This window comes from Nannobrachium achirus (genome assembly GCF_963921795.1).
Source record: "Nannobrachium achirus genome assembly, chromosome: 16".
In the NCBI taxonomy this organism is placed as follows: domain Eukaryota; kingdom Metazoa; phylum Chordata; class Actinopteri; order Myctophiformes; family Myctophidae; genus Nannobrachium; species Nannobrachium achirus.
Window position 1 is genome coordinate 60,784,201 of NC_137823.1, and position 23,534 is coordinate 60,807,734.

Below are 23,534 nucleotides of genomic sequence, written 5' to 3' on the forward strand. Positions count from 1 at the left end.
GAACCACTTAAGCACTATTGAAAACATTTCAACATTGTGAGCTTATAGATCAGCTATTTTTGAAATCTTTCACCTGATTTCTTTTTATTTATTTTTTATCCCACGATTTTTTTAACCCGTTTTTTTCCACCCATTGTCAATTGTCTACACTCTAATGTAGCCTAATCCTGGGCGCTACACTCCCTCTGCCAACCTGGGGAGAGCAACCGACTCATGCTTCTTTCTATGCTTGAGGAGTCCAAGACGCTTTTTTTCACCTGAGGTTGGACGTAGTGCGTGGAATTCAAGGAACACGTTATTCCAACCAGTTCCTTTCCCCTCCATCCAGGTGCCCCAGCTGGCCAGGGGGAGGCAGTATAGAGACCAGCCCTCAGGGCGACATGCGACCGAGGTCGTGCCAATTCTTGGCCATCTGGCCAGTGATGTATATCGGACCAGTTACCCATATATGGAGACCTCTGGTACCCATATATGGAGATCCATGTACTGTATATGGAGATATGCTGTGAGAGCCCAAACATGCTTACTCAGGTTATGTGAAAGTCCTATAGTCCTATATGCCCATACATGGAGATCCATGTCTGTAGATCCAGCCGTTAGTGTGGTATGTGCCGATGTAGCCTCCATATATGGGCATTCCCATATGAAGTCCTGTTAGATATGATATATGTACTAGTTCTACTTTTAAAACAATCTTGCACAAATAAAAGTTTTCAATATCCACTCAAAACTGTGTGAAATGTGAAGCACACTGAAACATGAATTACTGTACATTAATTACAGCTGGAACCATGGTTACTTGCAATATAACTTCGCTCTCTCTTCTTATGTGTTGTTTTATACTGTAGATGTACAGTATCTGTATAACTGTGTCTGAAATGGTATTTCCTTGAAACTGAGCATGTCTGTGTGGATGGAGGGGGTTGGGGTTGTGTGTGTGTGTTGAGGTGTTGTTATGTCTGCAGCCTAATTGAACTCTGTGTGTACAAATGGACCCTTACGGTCCACACCGTCTAGGATTAAACCCATTTAGGCCTAGAATTATTGAATGCTTTAACCAGTGTGCCGTGCTGCGAGCTTGTAGATCTGCTGTTTTTGAAAAAGTTGTGAAAATGTGTGCAAATATTTTAATATATGTATTTTCAAAGCGAACGTTTGTAACTCAAATTTTGCTTCTGGGGGTGGTCCCTGGAACTAGATATTTTGAGATGCGGGTCCGTGGCCAAATAAATACCATTTTGGGGGTCCTTCACATGAAAAGGTTTGAGAACCACTGACATAGTAGTCTCTCAAGAACAGACTAACTGAGCTCCAGTTAAGTTGAATCTTTGACGATGGCTGGCCAGACTGCTGACATAGAAACATAGTGTTTTCAAAAAATCGATTCAAAAGACACTTATAGAATTGGGTCAAAATTCTAATTTTCACAATTTTTCAAAAATAGCAGATCTACAAGCTCGCAGCGCGGCACTCGGTGCCTCGCTGTGAGCTTGTATATCTGCTATTTTTCAATAGTTAAAGCATAAAATAATAATACACAACATGTGTACCCGTTCTGAATGGGTTAAATTAACAGGATTTTTACTGTCTACGCCCAGAGCTGTGCGCTTGTCGCAGCACAATTATCCCCGAAGCCATTTTGTTCCAGCGGTTTGTGTTGCACGTTGCCTTTTATAGCTCTTCTCACCTGCTCATTACAGTTCTCTGCAGGCTTGTTAGCGGTTAACTAGCGCTAGCGTAGCCTTTGAGCTCCACTGCTCACCCATTGGTCTCCCCTCCTCTTAACTACCCACCCATAAAATCTGTTAGCCTGTTAGCGACACACCTATAAAGAACCAAACAAAACAAAAACGCACCCACCTCTCCAGCGAGCCACCGCCCCCAACGCCCCCACCCAACCCCCCTGAGACGTCGTGTGATGATGAGTGGCTTGCACAAAGTAAAAGCTCACTTTTAAGCAACTGGACATGGACATTGAATTAGCTGGAATGGGGTCCTTAAAATCTTTGTGTGATAGAAACCTTTTTTCTACATTTTTATATGAACCACTTGAACTCTAGCATCCATATTCTGAGAACTTTAGCCAAAAATAGCAGATCTACAAGCTCACAGGCGCTGTGAGCTTGTAGATCTGCCATTTCCGGCAAAGAGGTTTGGTGTAGAGGGGAAAAAAGAACACACTAAGTACAGAGTGAAAGGTCAAGTTTATTAAGTATTGACGGTTCAAGTGGTTAAATATCTGATAACACAAATAGGGTATGCATGCACATACGCCATTTTGTTCTACTTCTGGGTGTATTTCGACTTCCTTCACAGGTGTTACTGATGATACTAATTAAGGCTCTGTTTGATTTATTGTACAGTGGTTCTTTAATTTCAAGGACCCCCATAACTCTGTACAAATGGTATCAAATGGACCCTTGCGGGTCCATTTGCTTCCATTTGTACTCTCAGAGTTACACACCTGTATGGGGACATTTGGAACCCACTCAAGGACACTTTGAGACCCACTGGTGTAGCAGAGTGTTTCCAGTGAGCCAACATGCATAATAACATCACCCTGACTCTGTTTGACCAGAATGGAACAGACCCTTCATTAGTATCATCAGAAACACCTGTGAAGGAAGTTGAAAGACACCCGGAAGTAGAACAAAATGGCGTGTATGCATATACCCCAAAATACACTGATGATTGTGCTGTCAAACGATGAAACTATATGGAATCTGGGGGTCCCTGCTTCATCTCTCTCTCAGTTAAGGGGTCCTTCGCCTGAAAACGTTGAAGACCCCTGGGCTACTGGGAAGAAATGTCTTGTCAAGCATAAGGGGTCGTTCAAACAGTTATTTTGAGACTGCAATCACGCGCAGCCTCTGTTGATTCTAGCAGCACCAACAGGTTTTAGATTAATGAAGATGATACTTCTGTCTGCAGGCTAATTATTTGTGCAGGCGTAGATGTTGACATTCTTAGAGGTTACCTTCCCTGCTGTTGCTTTATGTTCATGTTATACTAATTAATATGAGCGCTTGTCATTTTATCATCTCTGTATGCCCCTCCTATCAGGTGTGTGTGTGTGTGTGTGTGTGTGTGTGTGTGTGTGTGTGTGTGTGTGTGTGTGTGTGTGTGTGTGTGTGTGTGTGTGTGTGTGTGTGTGTGTGTGTGTGTGTGTGTGTGTGTGTGTGTGTGTGTGTGTGTGTGATGAATCTCTGTATGCCCCTCCTATCAGGTGTGTGTGTGTGTGTGTGTGTGTGTGTGTGTGTGTGTGTGTGTGTGTGTGTGTGTGTGTGTGTGTGTGTGTGTGTGTGTGTGTGTGTGTGTGTGTGTGTGTGTGTGTGTGTGTGTGTGTGTGTGTGTGTGTGTGTGTGTGTGTGTGTGTGTGTGTGTGTGTGTGTGCGCGCGCTGAATGAAGGGAGGGTAAAGGAGTTCGTTTACACTGATCATCTACAGACGCTCTCCCTCGGGCATACCTGCTCTGTATTGCACTAACAAGGGCAGACTATAGAAGTGTGTGTGTGTGTGTGTGCACGTGTGTGTGTACGTGTGTGTGTGTAAGTGCGTGTGCATGTGTGTGTGTGTGGGCATGCATATACGAGTATACGCCTCTATGATGTCTGTGTAATATAATAGCTGTAAGGCGTTGTGTGTGTACTGTGCATTTATTTTTTATTTTTTTAGGTCCATGGTATTTGACTATTTGTCTTTGTGTGTATGTAGTTTAATTGCTCCATGATGTGTGTGCGGCCGTGAACGTGTGTGTGTGTGACAGAAAAAGAGAAAGAGAGTGTACTGTACAGTTTGTCGTTTACTTGCTCCAGGCTGTGTGTGTGTGTGTGTGTGTGTGTGTGTGTGTGTGTGTGTGTGTGTGTGTGTGTGTGTGTGTGTGTGTGTGTGTGTGTGTGTGCACGCGCGTGTGTGCTTATGTGTAATACATGTTTCTCAACCACTGTGCCTGGGGACCTTTGGTGTGCCCCTGAGAAGGGTCAAGTGTGCCCCTTGAAACTGCTTTAAATCCAGTATTGTATTTATCATTTTAAAAATGATTTAAACGAGTGAAAACAGCCGATCTACAAGCACACAACGCCTCGCACCACGAGGCGTTGTGTGCTTGTAGATCGGCTGTTTTCACTACTGTTGTGCGACAGCCTTGTATGATGAAGTAGGGCTTTACTTTGCGAAGAAACGTACACATTTTAAACTTGGAGATACAAGGTTTCTTCCCGACGGTGATGATATTTACACCCCCATATTATGTTGGTGTGACCATGGATTCTTGGGACATGAAAAGTGTGCCCATGCAGAATAAAGGTTGAGAAACACTGGCCTAACAGGTCCATGGTACTGTATTTGTCTTTGTGTGATGTATGATGTGGTTTAATAGCTCCACAGTGTGTGTGAGCGTGTGTGAGGGTTGTGATAATTACACGGTTGACGACAGACAGCGTAGCGTTCCAGTGAGAGTCTGATGGAGCGGCCGCGTTCCGATCCAGACTATGTTGTCCCTCTCTCTCTCCCTCTCCCAGGAGATGGAGAACTCTGACCCGTGTGTGAACGCCCCTCCCACCCCGCCGGAGGAGCCCGACCCCTCGCCCACCCCTCGCAGGAAGCGTGGGCGTCGGAAACTCGAGCACCCAGAGAGACGTACGTATGACACGCACGCACGCACGCGCACACACACAGACACACACACACACACACACACACACACACACACACACACACAGAGACGTACGTATGACACTTCACAGTCCTTCACTACATAGAACAACACTGACGCTAACCACTTTCCACCTGCCACCATCCCTATTTATTTGGCCATGTCATTTTATAGGAACCCTTTTTCAAAAGTGTCTACTTTTCAAAGAAATGCAGAAAGCTCACAGCGTGTTGCATCACAGCGCTTTGCATCACAGCGCGGTGTGAGCTTGTAGATCGGTTATTTACAAGTATGTAACTCTGACAGTATACAAATGAAACCAAATGGACCCATAAGGGTGGAGACCTTGACATTTTAAAGTTTGAGAACTACTGATTTAGACCAAAATGCAGGTTTAAATTGAATTATGCAATGAATCTCTGTATTAATGATAAAACAGGATTTTTTACAAGGCTCCCTCAATTGTATCACGATATATACGATACCTCTGAAAAGGCATATCGTGGAGACATTGTATCGTCTCAACGATATTTATCACCATATCGCCCACCCCCCAACCCCCATGCAGCTGGTTGTGCCCTCTTTGCTCTCACTGTGGAATGCCAGCAGTCCTAACGAGCCAATGTTTACCCACAGTTTGATGAATGTCTTGAGATGACATAAATGTAAACTACAAAGATTTTTATTTATGTCATTTTTTCACTTTGTAGTCTGAGGCTTTTGATGAATCGATGCAAAGAGTCACGTAGCTGTAATTGTGACAACTAGGCAAGGGCTTAACGTTTCTTTTTAGCTTGGATTGCAGTTCTTGAAACTAAAACCTCATTCTCTTAACAGTTCCTAAGAACCCCACACCAATAAAGCTTTTGGCCAGTAGTACACCACCTTTTCACTTCTCATTGTGTTCGCAAAACACTAAACGGCGTTGTCAGAGTGTAGATACAGTTCTCATTCCACTTTGACATTTCAGTCAAAACTGATTGTTTTTCTTTTCTCAGCTGTACTTGTACTGCATATGTACATTTCCCATTCGACATAGTCGGTCGTTGGTTGCTCATGGAAATGGATACCGTTTTCCCCCAGAGCGGCTGGCTGCGTGTAGCAGTGAAAAAATACATAATTAAATCAAGTAAAACAACCATACTAGGGGCGCCTGCTGGCCTAGAGGTCCAGGTGCATACCACACAGACTCTGATGTCTGACAGCGTGTCGTAGGTTCGAGTCCCGATCCCGAAGGCCTTTGCTGCGCGTCACTCCCCATTTCCTGTCAGTCTACTGTCTTATCAATAAAGACACCTGTCAGTCTACTGTCTTATCAATAAAGACAAAAAGCACCAAAACAAATCTTAAAAAAAAAAAAAAGTTTGTCCAGGAATTTCTTTGGTTATTTCTGTATCCTTTCTTTGACACGTGGCTGTAATTTGCTTATAGTTTATAGTTTCTCTTGCACAATTGGTATAGTCTCATGAGACACTATTTTTTCTGTTACTTAGAGTTTTGTGAATGAGGTTAGTGTTTCAGGAAATCCATCCAAGCGGTTGAGAAAGACTGTAAGGTGGATTTTAAGTCTTTGTTCATGGAAATTTGAATAAAATATTAGTCAAATTCAAGATAGTACAGTATGTAAAGTTTAAATGGGTGTAATAACCTCCACACTGAAGTAAAATTTCACTTTAACTTGAGATGTATTGGTGTAGTGTAGTGTTTCTCAACCTCCAGGGGGGTCCCCAAATTATTTTGGGGGGTCCCCAGATGATTAACTTAATGTGCAACATTGTTTTCTCACTCAACAGTAAACACAACAACATAAAGTTTAAGTTTATAGAGGGTATCTGCACATTTCTAGAGTGACAATTTAAGGACTTTTCAATTACCTCTAAAATGACAAATTAAACCTTGGACAAATTGTCTAATATTAGAGGCAGAAATTGTGATAATAGCAGATCTACGTGCTCACAACGCCTCGCGTTGCGAGCATGTAGACCGGCTATTTTCACAAGCGAACTGTGTTACACAAAATGCAATGCCTCAACTCTTAGTGCTCGTCAGGGTTGGGAGGGGTCACCAGTTAACTCATTGATTGCCAAGGCCCGAGTTTCCCGAGTTATTACAGTAGTCCCAGGCTGCCACAGCCCGAGTTTCCCGAGTTGGCAGCCATTTTGATTTTTTTTTTTCTTTTTTTTCAAAAAGATTATTTTAATTAAAAAAAAATCCAAAAATGCCTAAAATGTATTAGGCATGATCGCAATCGCGAAATTGCATGTTTAGCCCCATAACAAACACATCTTTCAAAATGGCAAAATGTTTGTTTTGTCTGACTTTGAAGGCTTCTATGTCATGAATGCCTGAACGGATTTCCAAGCGGATTTTTTTGTTTGAAAGCTGTTAAAAAGTACTGCACATATGGTGCATGATCTAGGCATGGGCGTGCACGATCCGTGCACTAAGAATTGATCCGTGCACTAGAAATTTAGGAACGTGGCATCCTGGTACTTGGCGGCCATCTTGAAAAGGGCAATCAATGAGTTAAAATATGATTCTTTTGGGGGTCGCGGCCTGAAAAGGTTGAGAACCACTGGTGTATAGTGTAGTGTAGTGTAGTGTAGTGTATTGAGAACCGTGACTTCCCTCCCCGCTTCTGTTAAACGTGAACAAATGGAGCATTTCCTGTAACTCTCTTTTCCTTCTCCTCCAGTCGACCCCGATGACAGGAGCTGCGACCCTAACCCCAAAGAGGTGAGCATATCATGTCTCTGCAGCCTGTTCTGTATAGTCAGCTACTGTATGTACAGTACAGTATACTGTATGTACAGTACAGTGTATACTGTAGCCACATGCAGGCTAGCCTGAATGTGACCCTTTTCCGCCATAGTAAAGTAAAGAGATGCTATGTTAGTTCACTTTGCGTATATAGGGAAGGTATATTAGAGGTATGCTTCTTTTGTATTGTATGCCCACAGCCATACGTGTTGTGTATGTGTGCATGCTCACGTGTGAATATGCAGGGGCGTCACAAGGGGTAGGAAAGTTGGACTGAGTTACCAGGGCCCAAGGTGGAGGGGCCCTAGTAACTTTAGCTATTGAAGAATAGCAGATATACAAGCTCACAAGCTTGTAGATCTGCTATTTTTGAAAAGTCGTGAAAATGTGCGCAAATCTTTGAATATATGTATTTTTTAGTGAACATTTGTAACAAAAATGTTGCTTCTGAGGGGTCCCTGGAACTAAATATTTTGAGATGGGGGGGGGGGGTCCTTCACGTGAAAAGGTTTGAGCATCACTGACATGGAAACATAGGTTTCTTGGCACACATTTTCACGATTTTTCAAAAATAGCAGATCTACAAGCTCGCAGCGCGGCACTCGGTGCCGCGCTGTGAGCTTGTATATCTGCTGTTTTTCAATAGTTAACATTCATGGGGGGCCCCGCAGTGAATCCTTGTACCCAGGGCCCAGAATTTGGTGTGACGCCCCTGTGAATACGCATACACATATGCATGTGTTTGTGTCACTGTGTGCATGTTTGTTTGTGTGTGTGTGTGTGTGCGTGCGTATGCGTGTGCGTGCAGGGGGACAGTGGCAGGCTGCGCAGAAGGCCTGTTCCCAGGCAGACCTTCCAGGCAGGAGACCCCTACTACATCAGCAGGAGACAGAGGGACTGGCTCAGCCGCTGGAAAATAGAGGTGGGAGGAGGGGGTGAATATGAGCAAGATTAACCCATTTAGGCTTAGAATTATTGAATGCTTTAATCAGTGAAAAATATTTTTGGAAAAAGTCGTGAAAATGTGTGCAAATCTTTGAATATATGCATTTTTAAAGCGAACGTTTGTAACTCAAATTTTGCTTCAGGGGGGTCCCTGGAACTAGATATTTTAAGATGCGGGTCCGTGGCCAAATTCATATCATTTTGGGGGTCCTTCACATGAAAAGGTTTGAGCACCACTGACATAGTAGTGTCTCAACAACAGACTAACTGAGCTCCATTTAAGTGAAAAGGACCTTTTCTTTGACGATGGCTGGCCAGATTGCTGACATAGAAACATACGTTTTTCAAAAAATCTTAGAAGGATTCAAAAGACAAAATTCTAATTTTCACGATTTTTCAAAAATAGCAGATCTACAAGCTCGCAGCGCGGCACTCGGTGCCGCGCTGTGAGCTTGTATATCTGCTATTTTTCAATAGTTAAAGCATAAAATAATGATACACAAAATGTGTACCCGTTCTAAATGGGTTAATAGGCCTAGGATTATTGAATGCTTTAAAGCCATACTGTGTAAGTTGCCCAACTAGTGGTCATTAGCCCTATAGCAAACCGCGGTCGCGTCCGCGTCTTTCGTCCGTTTTTCGTACCTTCAGACCCCCGCGTCTGCCTCCACCTCGCTGAGATCTATCTTTTAAGGGGTCCCTTGTTCCTGTGCGTTCAGTAATTCCAGAGATACGGACTCCTTCACCCTGCCTGGTAGGCGAAATTACCTAGAGAAGGGATGGTACAAACGGGCGACAACAAATATGGCTGCCATAGCGACCCCACTTCAAGATGCGCTGTGATTGGCCGGCAGTTGTATAACCCTCGCTGTGATTGGCCGGTAGTGTGATGACGCAATTTTGGCGCGAGATCCGGTCCACGGCAAGGATCTCAGTTTACATATAGAGAAGGCTTTACAGGCTGAAATTCACGGCGCGGATCTTCTAAAACTTTTGTGATTTAATAGTTAGGAGAATTTTAAGATTTGTTTTATAAAAAAAGTTACATAGTACAACTTTAACTATTGAAAAATAGCAGATATACAAGCTCACAGCCGCGCTGCCAGCTTGTAGATTTGCTATTTTTGAAAAAGTCGTGAAAATGTGTGCAAATCTTTGAATATGTGCATTTTTAAAGCGAACGTTTGTAACTCAAATCTTGCTTCTGGTTATCCCTGGAACTATAATATTTTGAGATATTAATATTTTTTTACAGGGGTCCTTCACATGAAAAGGTTTGAGAACCACTGACATAGTAGTCTCTCAAGAACAGACTAACTGAGCTATTAACTGTTAAGTGAAAAGGACCTTTTCTTTGACAATGGATAAGCCAGATTGCTGACATAGAAACATAAGTTTTTCAAAACACCTTAGAAGGATTCAAAAGACACGTATAGAATCGGGTCAAAATTCAAATTGTCATGATTTTTTTTTTAAAACAGCTCTACAAGCTCACAGCGTGGTGCCGCGCTGTGAGCTTGTATATCTGCTATTTTTCAGTAGTTAAAGCATAAAATAATAATGCACCATAATGTGTACCCGTTCTGAATGGGTTAAAGACTGACTTTTTTACTTTGTCGTTCAACTTTGTTGCATGGCAAAAAATTGCCGATCTTTAAGCTCACGGCGCTGTCGTGGAAGAGACCAAGACCGGCTATTTTTTGGCATAAGAGAGACAGTGAGTGTGACTGAGCCCTTTGAAGTGAGTGAGTGAGTGAGTGAGTGAGTGAGTGAGTGAGTGAGTGAGTGAGTGAGTGAGCGAGCGAGTGTCTGAGTGAGCGAGTGAGTGAGTGAGTGAGTGAGTGAGTGAGCGAGGGAGTGAGGGAGCGAGAAAGCAAATAGAGTGAGCAAGTGAATGAGTCTGAGTTGTAACAGATATCCTAGTTTGAAAAAGAGATGATTTAGGCAAGCGTGTCAAATGAAGCATTAGTGTGTGCATGTATGACAGGGTGGTTGTGTGTGTGAGAGCGTGTGTGTGTGTGTGTGTGTGTGTGTGTGTGTGTGTGTGTGTGTGTGTGTGTGTGTGTGTGTGTGTGCGTGTGCGTGTGAGTGTGAGTGTGAGTGTGAGTGTGTGTGTGTGTATGTGTGTGTATAAGCAGATAACAAGAGAGAGAAGAGACAGATACATTATAGTGTGTATTTAACAGTCTGTCAGTTTGCATCTGTTTTACCACAGCCCTACACTTCAATCACGTACCTTTTGCTCGGTGCATAGTAAAATCTAGGGTCATAACTTAACTAAATTAATTACATTTGACCTGCAGGGAGTCTACAGGTCCATATCTTAGACCAGGGGTCTTCAACGTTTTCAGGCCAAGGACCCCTTAGTTGAGAGAGAGAGATGAAGCAGGGACCCCCACAACCTGTTCATAGATTCTATATAGTTTCATCGTTTGACAGTACGATCATCAGTGTATTTTGGATTCATGTCAATTTGTGTTTTCAGATATGTAACCACTTGAACCGTCAATACTTAATAAACTTGACCTTTCACTCTGTACTTAGTCTGCTCTTTTTCCCCTCTACACCAAAGCTCTTTGCCAAAACTAGCCGATCTACAAGCTCACAGCTTGTAAAAGCTCACAGCTTGTAGATCTGCTATTTTTGGCTGAAGTTCTCAGAATATGGATGCTAGGGTTCAAGTGGTTAATATAAAAAAGGAGAAAAAAGTTTCTATCACTCAAAGATTTGGAGGACCCCCTGTAGTAACTCTGAGGACCCCCTGTTGAAGACCCCTGTCTTAGACTTTAAATGAACACCTTGGATCTTGTGATGAGTAGCACACATTCTGGGTTGGTGAAAGTCATTTTTAAGTCATTGTAAAGACATATTGCAGACTGTATTGTATGTTATAGCTACTGTATGTTGTTATAGTGACTTTAAAGCCAGTTTAACAATTTAAACCCTACATACCAAAATCTATTCACCGAAAATAGTCGATCTGCAAGCTCATAGTAAATTGCATCGTGATGCTTTGTGAGCTGTTGTTTTTTCGGCTAATGTTTGCCTATTATGACAAGTCCAGAATAGGGACAATACCCAGTAGTTCATGTGGTTAAAATGGAACGCTGCTAGTCTATGGGAATGTTCACATTTCACTGTAAAAAAAGGGACATCCTTTTAAACCACTTTGAATCTGACTTCCCTTCTGGGCATGTCAGTATAGGCAAACATGTTCCAAAATGCACTTTTGAATTGGGTTAATAATATTGTGAATGTGATTGTGATCCTTGTTGACTTTATTGCTTGGTCTTTGTAATGTCATCACTGTTGTGTGGTTGGACTGTTGGACTCATACAGTACATCTTGGCCTTCATGGTTTTTGGAACATAATGATCGTCTAGACCAGCAATTGTAGTGAAAACAGCCAAGAGGCGTTGTGTGCTTGTAGATCAGCTGTTTTCACTACTTTTGTGCAATGGCCTTGTATGATGAAGCAGGGCTTTACTTTGCGAAAAAAAAAAATACAAATTTGAAACTTGGAGATACGATGTTTCTGCCCGACAGTGGCGAGGGAAGCAGCTACTGCATTAGTAGAGACATTTTGAACATGTCCATCTCCAACGCTAATTAAAAGCAGAATGATTAAACTCTCTCCAAACACCTCAGGAGGAGGGGAGGCGGAGGCTCCACTCGTCGAAGCCTCGTCAACTTCCATTCATGTCCATTCATACATAGAGCAGTTTGAGCCAAATCGGACTTTACCCAAACTGAAGTTAAGGGCTCTGCCCGCATAAAATCTGTTGCATGTCCGATCCGACTGATCTGGAATGTTGCGTTCATACATACTGTACAGCTCCGCTTGAACTCTGTAAAACCTCTGTAATCCAGTGCATGTCTTGCAACGAGCGCCTATAGCTTTTCACATGTGGCTCTCCCAGAAGACTAGCAGTCCATAGGAGGGTGTGTGTGTACCGGTATGTGTGTCTGTGTGTCAAGAGATAATCTTGCAAACCACTGGAGCTTTGCATGCAGTCACTGCCAGTTGGCCTCAGATTTGCTATATTTTACATGGAAAGTTCCCCCCAAAACAGGGACGCTAGGGTTCAAGTGTTTTAAGGTAAAGAATGGGAAACAACTTGACTCTGGTGTGATTTCCTTTCCCTCCATACAGTAGGTGTTTCACTGTGCTGTGCACATATCCAGCACATTTTGACCTTGTGTTGCCGCAGCGCTGAAATGTCGATGCTGTGTTTTTTGGCAGTGTGTGTGTGTGCTTTTTGAGACTTGAGAAACACACCGTTTTATACTTGTAACATGTTTTGTTGTTGTTTGTCCTTTGGCTTAACTCATTTGCTGCTATGGCCGAGGAGCCCGAAAAAATCCCGATGTACGGCCCTGCCATGCCCGAGGAACCCGAGAATTTCCCGTTTTTGAAAAAAAAAAAAAAAATCTATTTTTTTTTTTTCAAAAAAAATGTTTTGACCCCAAAAAATGTAGTAGGCATGATAGCAATCGCGAAATTGCATGTTTAACCCCCATAGCAACCCCATCTTTCAAACATGGCAGCCATCTTTGTTTACATTTTAGGAAAACATAATGGCTGCTATCTCATGAATGCCTGAACGGATTTCCATTCTGATTTTTTGGTTTGAAAGCTGTGAGCAATGTGGACACACGTGGTGCATTATCTAGGCATGGGTGTGCATGATCCGTGCACTATGAATTACATGGAAGTCTATGGAGACAGGGGCATATGAGAGTACGAAGGTATTGTTAAATGGCAGCAAATGAGTTAAAGGAAATCAAAAGGTTTGAAAGAAACATATGGGGATATAATAATGACAGTTCACATGGTCCAATAAATTCCAGATTGTCTCTTTAGGCTGCAGTTGAAGACGCAACATGTGTGTCTGTGTGAAAGATGGAGAGAGAGAGAGAGAGATGAAAGCCAGACTGAGAGACAGAGATGTAGAGCAGAGTTTGGTGTGTGTGTGTGTGTGTGTGTGTGTGTGTGTGTGTGTGCGTGCGCGCGCGTGTGTGTGTGTGTGTGTGTGTGTGTGTGTGTGTGTGTGCGCGCGCGTGCGTGCGTGCGTGCGCGAGTGAGTGTGGTTTCCTGTGAACCGTGATCTTCTCACCATCATAGTGTCTTTGAAACACTCTGATCACTTCCTCATTTAACCCATTTAGGGCCTAGAATTATTGAATGTTTTAACCAGTGAAAAATAGCAGATATACAAGCTCACAGCGCGGCACCGAGTGCCGCGCTGCGAGCTTGTAGATCTGCTATTTTTGAAAAAGCAAGATTTTCTTTTGCAAGTCTTTGAATATATCTATTTAAAAGCGAACATTTGTAAATCAAATAATTGCTTCTGGGGGGTCCCTGGAACAACATATTTTGAGATGGGGGTCCGTGGCTAAATACCTGTAATTTTGGGGGTCCTTGACATGAAAAAGTTTGAGAACCACTGATTCAGAGGAAGGATTTAGAAGTCAGATCAAAGATCGGGTCAAAGATATTCATAGACTTGCACACATTTTTACGATTTTTCAAAAATAGCAGATCTACAAGCTCGCAGCGCGGCACTCGGTGCCGCGCTGTGAGCTTGTATATCTGCTATTTTTCAAAGGTTAAAGCATAAAATAATGGTTAAAGTGGTTAAAATCTAACGCGACTCGGGCGCGTTCCAGGTATTTGAGAGTTAATAATAATGGAGACCATTACTCTCTGACTGGGGTATGAACGTGACTAATGGCCTCTCACATGTCATTTAGTCTTGCTGTTTCATTTATCATTTTTAAAATGATTTAAACAAGTGAAAACAGACGATCGGTGCGAGGCGTTGTGTGCTTGTAGATCGTCTGTTTTCACTACTTTTGTGGGATGGCCTTGTATGATGAAGCAGTGCTTTACTTTGTGAAAAAAATTACAAATTTGAAACTTGGAGATACGAGGTTTCTGCCCGACAGTGACTGTATGCATGTGACTAATGGCCTCACATGTCATTTAGTCTTGCTGTTTCACACAATGTCACTTTCATACCAGAAATATCCCCCAAAACAAAGACGAGTTCACAAGTTCTAGTGGAGTCGAGTCGTGCGTGAGTGCGTGTGCGCGCACGACGTGCATGTGTGCAGCGGTGTAAAGTAAATTTACTTTACATTTACAGTTTTGAGGTATTTGTACTTTACTTGAGTAGTTCCAGTTTTCTGTACTTTTACTTCTACTCCACTACATCTCGGATCCAAGCATTGTACTTTTACTCCACTACAATTTGAAAACTTTAGTTACTAGTTACTTTGTAGATATAAATGATCATATTATAAAACATAGATTAATGCACTTAATTAGCCCTATTTTATACCTTGGCTATTTGAAAATAGCCGATCTACAAGCTCATCGCGACGCGTTGTGAGCTATTTTCAAACATTTTGTACTTTTACTTGTACGGGTGGCCACACACCAAAATACCTCCATTGGAATCCGCCAATGCATTTCAATGAGAATGGAGCGTTTTTTTTTGCAGAAATCGTCTACTGGCAAAAAAACGCTCCATTCTCATTGAAATGCATTGGTGGATTCCACTCTAGGTATTTTGGTGTGAGGGCACCATAACAGAGTATTTTGCAGTATTGATACTTTTACTTATGTAAAGCATCTGAGTACTTTTTCCACGTGTATTAGCCGGGGACCCAGTCACCAAAATGGGAGGGGACATTTGTTCATTACACAGAATGAGAGGCCTGCTCTGCCGGAAACATCGCGAAAAAAAGTTATGGCCATTTGTATATTCACTGTCCCATCGACTCCACTAGAAATAATAAAAAAAAAAGAAAAAAAGTCTGCTTTAATTAGCATGTGAGGGGTCAAACTAGGGGTTCTTTGTGATTCTGAATCCATTGCAAGCATTTGTTTTGCATGAAAAACATTCCTTGGGATAGATTTCGGCCCCCGAAAAATGTGAAAAGTGATGTGTCATCACTTTTTTTCCACTTTTCACAGTTTTGGGCTGCCGAAAGTTAACCCAAGGAATGTTTTTCATGCAAAACAAATGCTTGCAATGGATTCAGAATCATGAAGAACCCCTAGTTTGACCCCTCACATGCTTCTTCAAGCAGATTTCTTGTATTTTTTTTTTATATTTCTAGTGGAGTCGATGGGACAGTGAATATACAAATGGCCATAACTCTTTTTCGCGATGTTTCCGGCAGAGCAGGCCTCTCATTCTGTGGACCTTAATGACCAAACTAATAGATAAAACAGAAATAAAAAGTACTGCAGAAAATCACAGGTCCTACCCTATTCCTTGAGCTTTTGGGCTTGTGGGTCCCCGGCTATATACATGTGCATGTGAGGTGACAGACTAAGGGACAAAGGGACAGTCCCTCTACATGGTACGCTCTGGTGTTTAGCGGAGAACACACAGAGGAAAAGATAGATTTTGTTGTCATAAGAGAGCTAGAAGACATTTTGGCACAAAGAAAAGAGGCCAAGAAAATAGTGTGACAAAGAAAAAGATAGATTGAAAAGAGGGGGGGGGGGGGGCACAAAGAGAGAGAGAGAGAGGGGGGGGGAGAGAGAGACTGAGAGAGAGAGAGAGAGAGAGAGAGAGAGAGAGGGAGAGAGAGAGAGGGGGGGCGGGGGAGAGAGAGACTGAGAGAGAGAGAGAGAGAGAGAGGGGGAGGGGGGGGGGGGAGAGACTGAGAGAGAGAGAGAGGGGGAGAGAGAGAGGGAGAGAGAGAGAGAGAGGGAGAGAGAGAGAGGGGGAGAGGGAGAGAGAGACTGAGAGAGAGAGAGAGGGGGAGAGAGAGAGGGAGAGAGAGAGAGAGAGGGAGAGAGAGAGAGGGGGAGAGGGAGGGCTGGTGGAGGCAGAGGTTAAGCAGTTCCAGATTTGTGTGTGCGCGTGTGCAGGGGCGTCACAAGGGGGGGACTGAGTTACCAGGGCCCAAGGTGGAGGGGCCTTCATTATTTTATACTTTTAGCTATTGAAAAATAGCAGATATACAAGCTCACAGTGCGGCACCGAGAGATCTGCTATTTTTGAAAAGTCAAGGAAAAGTCGTGAGTATATGTATTTTTTTAAGCGAACATTTGCAACTCACATTTGGGTCCCTGGAACTAAATATTTTGAGATGGGGGGTCCGTGGCCAAATACATATAATTTTGGGGGTCCTTCACATGAAAAAGTTTGAGCACCGCTCAAACCTTAGAAGGATTTGAAATATTCAAAGAAGAGATTTTCACGATTTTTTCAAAAATAGCAGATCTACAAGCTCGCAGCGCGGCACTCGGTGCCGCGCTGTGAGCTTGTAGATCTGCTATTTTTCAATAGTTAAAGCACAAAATGTGTGTGAATCCTTGTACCCAGGGGCCCAGAATTTGGTGCGACACCCCTGCACGTGCGCGCATGTGTGTGTGTGTGTGTGTGTGTGTGTGTGTGTGTGTGTGTGTGTGTGTGTGTGTGTGTGTGTGTGTGTGTGTGTGTGTGTGTGTGTGTGTGTGTGTGTGTGTGTGTGAGAGAGAGAGAGTTTTTTCTGTCAGTGCGTTGAATCGCAGCCAGCTGTTGGCTCTGCCTCCATTATCCAACATCTTCCCTGCTACGTACCGTATCACATGGAATCCACACATCTCTCCGTCAAGTCACTCCCTTTTCTGGAGCCAACAAAAGCCGGCGTGTTTCCTGATTAAGCGTAATATAAAGCCTGACCAAGCCTGCGTGATTTATACTGATGGTCGCTGCTGCAACTCATCGAGCTCCATCCGCTAGTTTCTGTGGCGGACACTGGTGCACATTAACCATGCATTAATCAGTCTTCATTCACACTTAAAGGACAACTTTGGTTGTCCTTTAAGTAGCCTATGTGTTAAAATGTTTCCATGTATTGCTTTCTATTGTTTTCGTGATATTGGTATTTTGATTATCAGTGAGTGGGGGCATGCGTACAAGTGGCTAAATATGTATTTTTAGACACAATAAGCCAGCAATTTCTTTCGTTACTATTTACACCAGCCCCCCGTAAGTCACTTCTGTCTATGAAAGATTGCGGTGCATCTTGGGAATGGGCTTACTGTGTCTAAAAAAATACATATTTAGCCACTTTTTAACACTTATCTTTTCTTTACTCTAATGACTATCTAAAATATGAACCCTTGTTTTTAAAAAAACAAAGTTGTCCTTTAAAGCAGAGGTTCTCAAATTTGGGGGCAACATTGTTATCTCACTCTACAGTAAACAAACCAACATAAAGTATACGTGTATAGAGGGTATCTGCACATTTCTAAAGTCACTTTTTAATACCTCTAAAATTACATTGGCCAAATTGTCAAATATTAGAGGCAGAAATTGTGAAAATAGCCGATCTATACTGTATGCTCACAACGCCTCGCAACGCAAGGCGTTGTGAGCATGTAGATGTAGATCTGCTGTTTTCACAATAGAACCATGTTATAGGTAGAGTAGAGGCCTCGTATACTGTAAGCCTTTTGGGCTTCTTGCCTCCTCCTATCACTCAACTCTGAGTGCTCGTCAGGGTGGGGGGGGGGGGGGTCCCCAGTTAAAATACGATTATTTTGGGGGGTCGCGGCCTGCAAAGGTTGAGAACCACTGACTTAAAGAATGAGAATGACTGATTTTATTCTGCGTGTCATTTGCTTGGTGCCGCGGAGAGCTGAGAATCAGGCGTTGGGTTTCAGCCGAGCAAATCGATGTTGGGTTGGCATGTACTGTAACATATACTGTACACTAAAGCCCCCCCCCCCCCCGCCATGAAAGGGATACGCTTTTAGTGGAGCGCCGATAGCCGTAAATCATTCCTAGCGGCGCGTCCGGCGGTCTCAGCGGAAAAAGCTTGCATGTCGAAAAAAGCAGACTTTTCAGCAAACTTGACTTACTTTTAAGCCTTACTTTATGTTTCACAAGAGTGTGTTTTATAAATGGTCCAAAAGATTTGATGTGCAGTGGCCAGTAACCGTGTGAGTGGATTGTGTGCGTGTGTGTGTGTGTGTGTGTGTGTGTGTGTGTGTGTGTGTGTGTGTGTGTGTGTGTGTGTGTGTGTGTGTGTGTGTGTGTGTGTGTGTGTGTGTGTGTGTGTGTGTGTGTGTCTGTGTGTGTGTGTGTGTGTGTGTGTGTGTGTGTGCATGCGTGCATGCATGTGTTTGTGTTTTTGTTTGTTTGTATGCGCCCGTGTTTATACATTGTGTTTGCATGTATATTTGTGTGTGTATGTGCACGTGTGTATGTTTTGTATATGCACATTCGTGTTTATGTGTGTGCACGTGCCCTGTGTGTGCACGTTTCTGGGGTCCTAACCCTGACACCTCCGATTGCCATGTCAGCCCCCAGAGTTACCTAACCCCTGACCTTGACACGCACACACACGCACGCTCGCACGCACGCACACACACTGACACACACACACACACACACACACACTCACACACTCTCACGCTCGCACGCACACACACACACACACACACACTCTCTCACGCTCGCACGCACACACGTAGCGAAGTGGAGTTATGTGTGGTTGTCAGAGAGGGTTTAGGGCAATAAGGACAGGATTTCAGGGGCGGCTGGGTTAATGTGTGTGTGTGTGTGTGTGTGTGTGTTGTGTGTGCGTGTGTGTGTGTGTGGTGTGGGGGGGGGGGGGGGGCTACATGTTGGGGGTTCATCTAAACATCTGTTCAGCCGTCTCTCAGTTTGTAAATCACACATCTAAACGTTGGCCAATCAACAGAGAGCTAGAGAGAGAGAGAGAGAGAGAGAGAGAGAGAGAGGGGGAGAGGGGAGGGAGCAGGCACGTGCACACATAGACGTCAAAGGGGGCTTGGACCCCTGCCCTTTTATGTCTGCAAAAAAGTGCCCTCTCCATACCATTAACGCATGCTTGTGTTCACTATGGTGAAAGAAATGCAAATGCCCCTCTTTCCATGCCATACCTGAAGGCAGCATTCAAGCGAATTGACTTGTCTTAAACTCTCCTGAACTTGAACGCAGCATCGTTTGTTGAAGGAATTGCCCTCTCTGTGTAGAAGTCAAGTAGCGAAAATAGGCGACCTCCAAGCTCGCAACGTGTCACGCTATTTTCAATATTTTTGCCAAAAGGCCCTTTTTTAGAAACGTCAGCCCCTGCCTCTCTAACATTCTCTGCACGGCCCTGGGAGAGAAAGAGAGAGAGAGAGAGACAGACAGAGAGAGGGCTCTAGTGTGAGGTGTGTAGGCTGTTAGAGAGGCTGTTACAGAGAGTGTGAGGCTAGTAGTTTAGTAGTTCAGTGCAGAGGGCAGAGGAGGGTAAAAGTGTAGGAGGAAGTGAAACAGAGAGAGAACATGAGAGAGAGAAAGAGAGACAGAGATGGAAAGTTGCTGCTGCAGGGCTGCGATGTCCGGTCTGTAAGTGATGTGTTTTTTTGCTTTTTCATGCATGCATGCATGCTTGTGTGAGTGTGTGTTTGTGTGTGGGGGGGGGGGGGGTGTTCATGGGTCTTTAAGCAGGCCGGGAACACATTTTTAGTGTAGTACAGTACTTGTACAGTATGTAGCAACATAATTTGTTTTTGAAATGTTTGAATGATATTTGACATTTTTCAGAAAACTTAGGTCAGGCCTAAATGGGTTAAGCCTTTTTCCCTACTACAGTGATCATTTCTCAGAATTATTATTATCAGTGCAGGATGTGATGCAGTCTGTCTCGGTTCCGGTTAGGTTTTAAGTCACGTGTCTGTTTTATATCAACCACTTCCCACACCTATTTTTGGCATGTCAAGAATGTCAAACGTAAGAGAAGAGAAATATGTGTGTATCGTCGCTGTCGGGTGGAAACCTTGTATGTCTGAAACTGTTTGTTTTGTATTTATCATTTTAAAATGATTTAAACTAGTGAAAACACCACTACTTTTGTGCGATGGCCTTGTATGATGAAGCAGGGCTTTACTTTGCAAACATTTGCAATTTCCTCTCCTCTACAAGCTTTCAGAGTGTCACGATGCAACAACACACCGTGAGCTTCTTGTGGATCTCTTTTCGTTTGACACCATCATACCAAGTATAAAACGGGGGCTTCAACGGTTAAGTGAAGTAAAAACAGCTTGACTAACGGTTGCCTGCCTTCCTATTTGATCCTCTCTGTGTTGATCGGACTGGCTTTGCGCCAAGCGCTGTCAACCACATACAGGCTTCCTCTCCTCGCCTAGGAGCCTCCAGCAACATCAAAGACCTTTAGTAGTAAACCATCTGAAGGTCACCAAGCCCTGGGTTCCTCACACGAGCTGCACATAAGACTTTACAAGTCATTATATTCATATTCACTGCGGATGGAAGGTACATAACACTGTGTTATCCAGATATACTGTTGACACGTTGTACATATGTCTGATATTCGCTGTTAAAAGACCATGCGTTCATATACAGTTTACAGTTTAGGCATTTAGCAGACGCTTTTAATCCAAAGCGACTTACAATAAGCAGATAAAACATCACTGTCATAATCATATCATTGACAGTTGCATACTCATGCATATATATGCACTGGTGATAGATTGTACATTTATACCTTTACATTTATTGATAGAATATACATACGGAGACTCGTCAGTCCTATAGGGTTGTCACGATTATGACATTTTACATGAAGATTAATTATCACTCAAATAATTGCGTTTAACGATTTAATTGTGTATTCGGCGTTGACAATTACATTTCTGTTTGGCTTTTAGGCTTTGAAGTTGCACACGGCAATCATGACCCATAACTTAAATATATAAAGAAATTACTGACATATTTGACAACTTTATACTTAGAATAGAACATTGATAGTGGAAATAGGCGATCTACAAGCTAGATCTGTTTCCACTATTTTTTTTTTAAATATATGAACGTTTTTCAACATGGAAATGATTATGACGATTATGTCAGATAATTGTGATTAGACGATGATGTAATAATTGTGACAGCCCTAGTCAGTCCCAGAGCAGATGTCTAGTATCTTATTCTATTTCATTTTATCTTTTTTATTATCTCTACTCTTGCCAATCTTGTGTTCCACGCTTACTGCCGTTGCTGCTACAACACCAGAACTTTCCCACAGGGATCAATAAAACTCCTATCTTATCTTTCAAAGTCTGTGACAAGACCTGGAAGGTTTGTAGCAATGTCATTCAGTAACCGTGGTTGTCCTGAGGCTTTTTGTAGTACATTTCTGCCTCACTACAACCCTCCCTAACCCTGCAAACCAAATGTCGCTTAACGTCTGGACGACAACGAGAAGGAGAGATGCCGAGCAACGATCTGACACGTTAACTCCCACCATGGTGATGAATGACTTATAGGACCCTTGCTGTGGACAAACAGCGGAATTGTCCCTTTAACGTCCTTTTGTTGTGAAGTCATGCAAGCAGGCTGTGCTGTCATTAGGAGGAGCAGCCTCCATTCTATAAGAGGTTCATGGAGAAGACCCTCCTCTGACAGCTCGTCTGTAACGCAGTCCCATGGCTGCCATCACATTTAATGAAAGAACACTCGTCTCGTATGTTGTCTATTGACCGAACGTTGCGCCGTAAGGTCTTTACTGCCCTCTTAGCCGTGATTTAGACATTTTGTGTGTGGGTCATTTGTGTGTCTGTGTGTGGGGTGGGGGTGGGGTGGGGTGGGGTGGGGTGGGGTGAATCTGTGGGTTTGAGCAACAACGGGTTCATCGGTGGGTCAGGGTCGGTCACGGTCATAAAGGGGGCGTGGTTTAAGAGATGGCTCATTGGATAGGTCAGGGGGGTGAGGGGTGAGAGGTCACGGGGGGATGGGGGCCCGGAGTGAAAATACTGACCAGGCCACGGGGTTCATCTAAGTTCAAAGTCGTAACTCACAACATTACGGCCACTCTGTCTCTCTGTCTCTCTCTCAATAGGCGCATTTCCACTGCAGGGCCAAGCCAGAACCAGAACTTTCCAGAACCAAGAACTTTCAAGAACCTGTGAAGTTCCAGAACCAAGTTCTGCTTTTGTTTCCATATAACCAGACCCAACCGGGAAGCTCCACTGGTCAGCCTGATTTGGCTGAGACAAAACAGCTGGTCATTTTAACAGCAGCACATTCGGGAATCTAAAATCTAAAATAACAGCTTTATGTAAATACGTATATTATTAATTACTACTTTCTGAATATAAAAAAATAAAAAAACAATAGAACGTTCAAACAAGCTGCTGACTGAGCGTTTGGTCGGTACGCTGCCTTTGCTCTAGCCAGGGAGGAAAAAAAAGCGTCTCCCTCTCTCTCACACACACACTCACACACACACACACACACACACACACATGCGGTGCACACGCACGCACGCACGCACGCACACACACACACGCGCGCACACACACGCACACACACACACACGTCACAGCACGGCTCGGCTGCTGCCTCGCGACTCGGGAGTCTGTAGAAATGCGTATCTCCACCGTAGTTTGTTGTCTGTCTATCGACGTACATTTTCTTTATTTTTGCTTGGCACCGTGTCTGTCTGCTTGTGCACTCGACGCTCATTTCAGAAAGACGACGGCGACGGAATTCGTTTGAAAATCCTTTCATTTAGAACGGATGCTTCTAGCTCCTTCTGGATATGGCGTCGCGTCCATAGTGTTTCTGTGTTTCTGTCTGTCGGAATAGGATTTTAAAAATGACGCTGTTGTGTTGTGAGAGATTTCTCCCCGTTCTCCTCGGTGTCGTTACCTCCGCTCGACCAATCGAGAGCAGGAGCGCTGCTAGCCCCGCCCATAGGTTCCCAGAACTCAAGTTTAGTTCTACATCAGGAGCAGGACCTAAAAAAGGTTCCAGGAGGTTCCAGGAACCTTGTCTGGAACCGGGCCGTTCGCAATGGAAACAAAACCAGAACCAAAAAAATAGGTTCTGGTTCCTGAAAGTTCTGGTTCCACCTTGCAGTGGAAAAGCGCCTTCTCTCTCTCTCTCTGTCTCTCTCTCTCTCTCTCTCTCTCTCTCTCTCTCTCACTGTGTGTGTTTCCATGCTCTCTTCATCAGTCATATCTTCATGACGTACATAACGTAAACGACATCAAATTAAATGCTGCTCCGTACCAGGCCTCTCTCTGTGTACTGTCAGTATAGGCTATAGAATGTGCAGTGTAGTGTTGAGCATCTGTCTACAGCGTTTGTGCACTAACAACAACAACGTGGTGGAGACATCTGTGATGGTACTAAAC

General features: G+C 43.6%; 1 protein-coding gene across 2 annotated transcripts in view; it reads left to right on the forward strand.

Annotated features, from left to right (window-relative positions):
• Positions 1-23,534, forward strand: part of LOC308300653 (DNA (cytosine-5)-methyltransferase 3A-like) — a 101,385-nt gene that overhangs the window by 30,341 nt on the left and 47,510 nt on the right. Inside the window, exons 4-6 of one of the 2 annotated variants that reach the window (XM_080744529.1) lie at positions 4,521-4,638; positions 7,350-7,390; positions 8,223-8,336. The exons of the other annotated variant lie outside the window; for it this stretch is intronic. Of the exons in view, the coding sequence (XP_080600655.1) occupies positions 4,521-4,638; positions 7,350-7,390; positions 8,223-8,336 (273 nt within the window). The remainder of the gene's footprint in view (positions 1-4,520; positions 4,639-7,349; positions 7,391-8,222; positions 8,337-23,534) is intronic. 2 annotated transcript variants of the gene reach the window in all.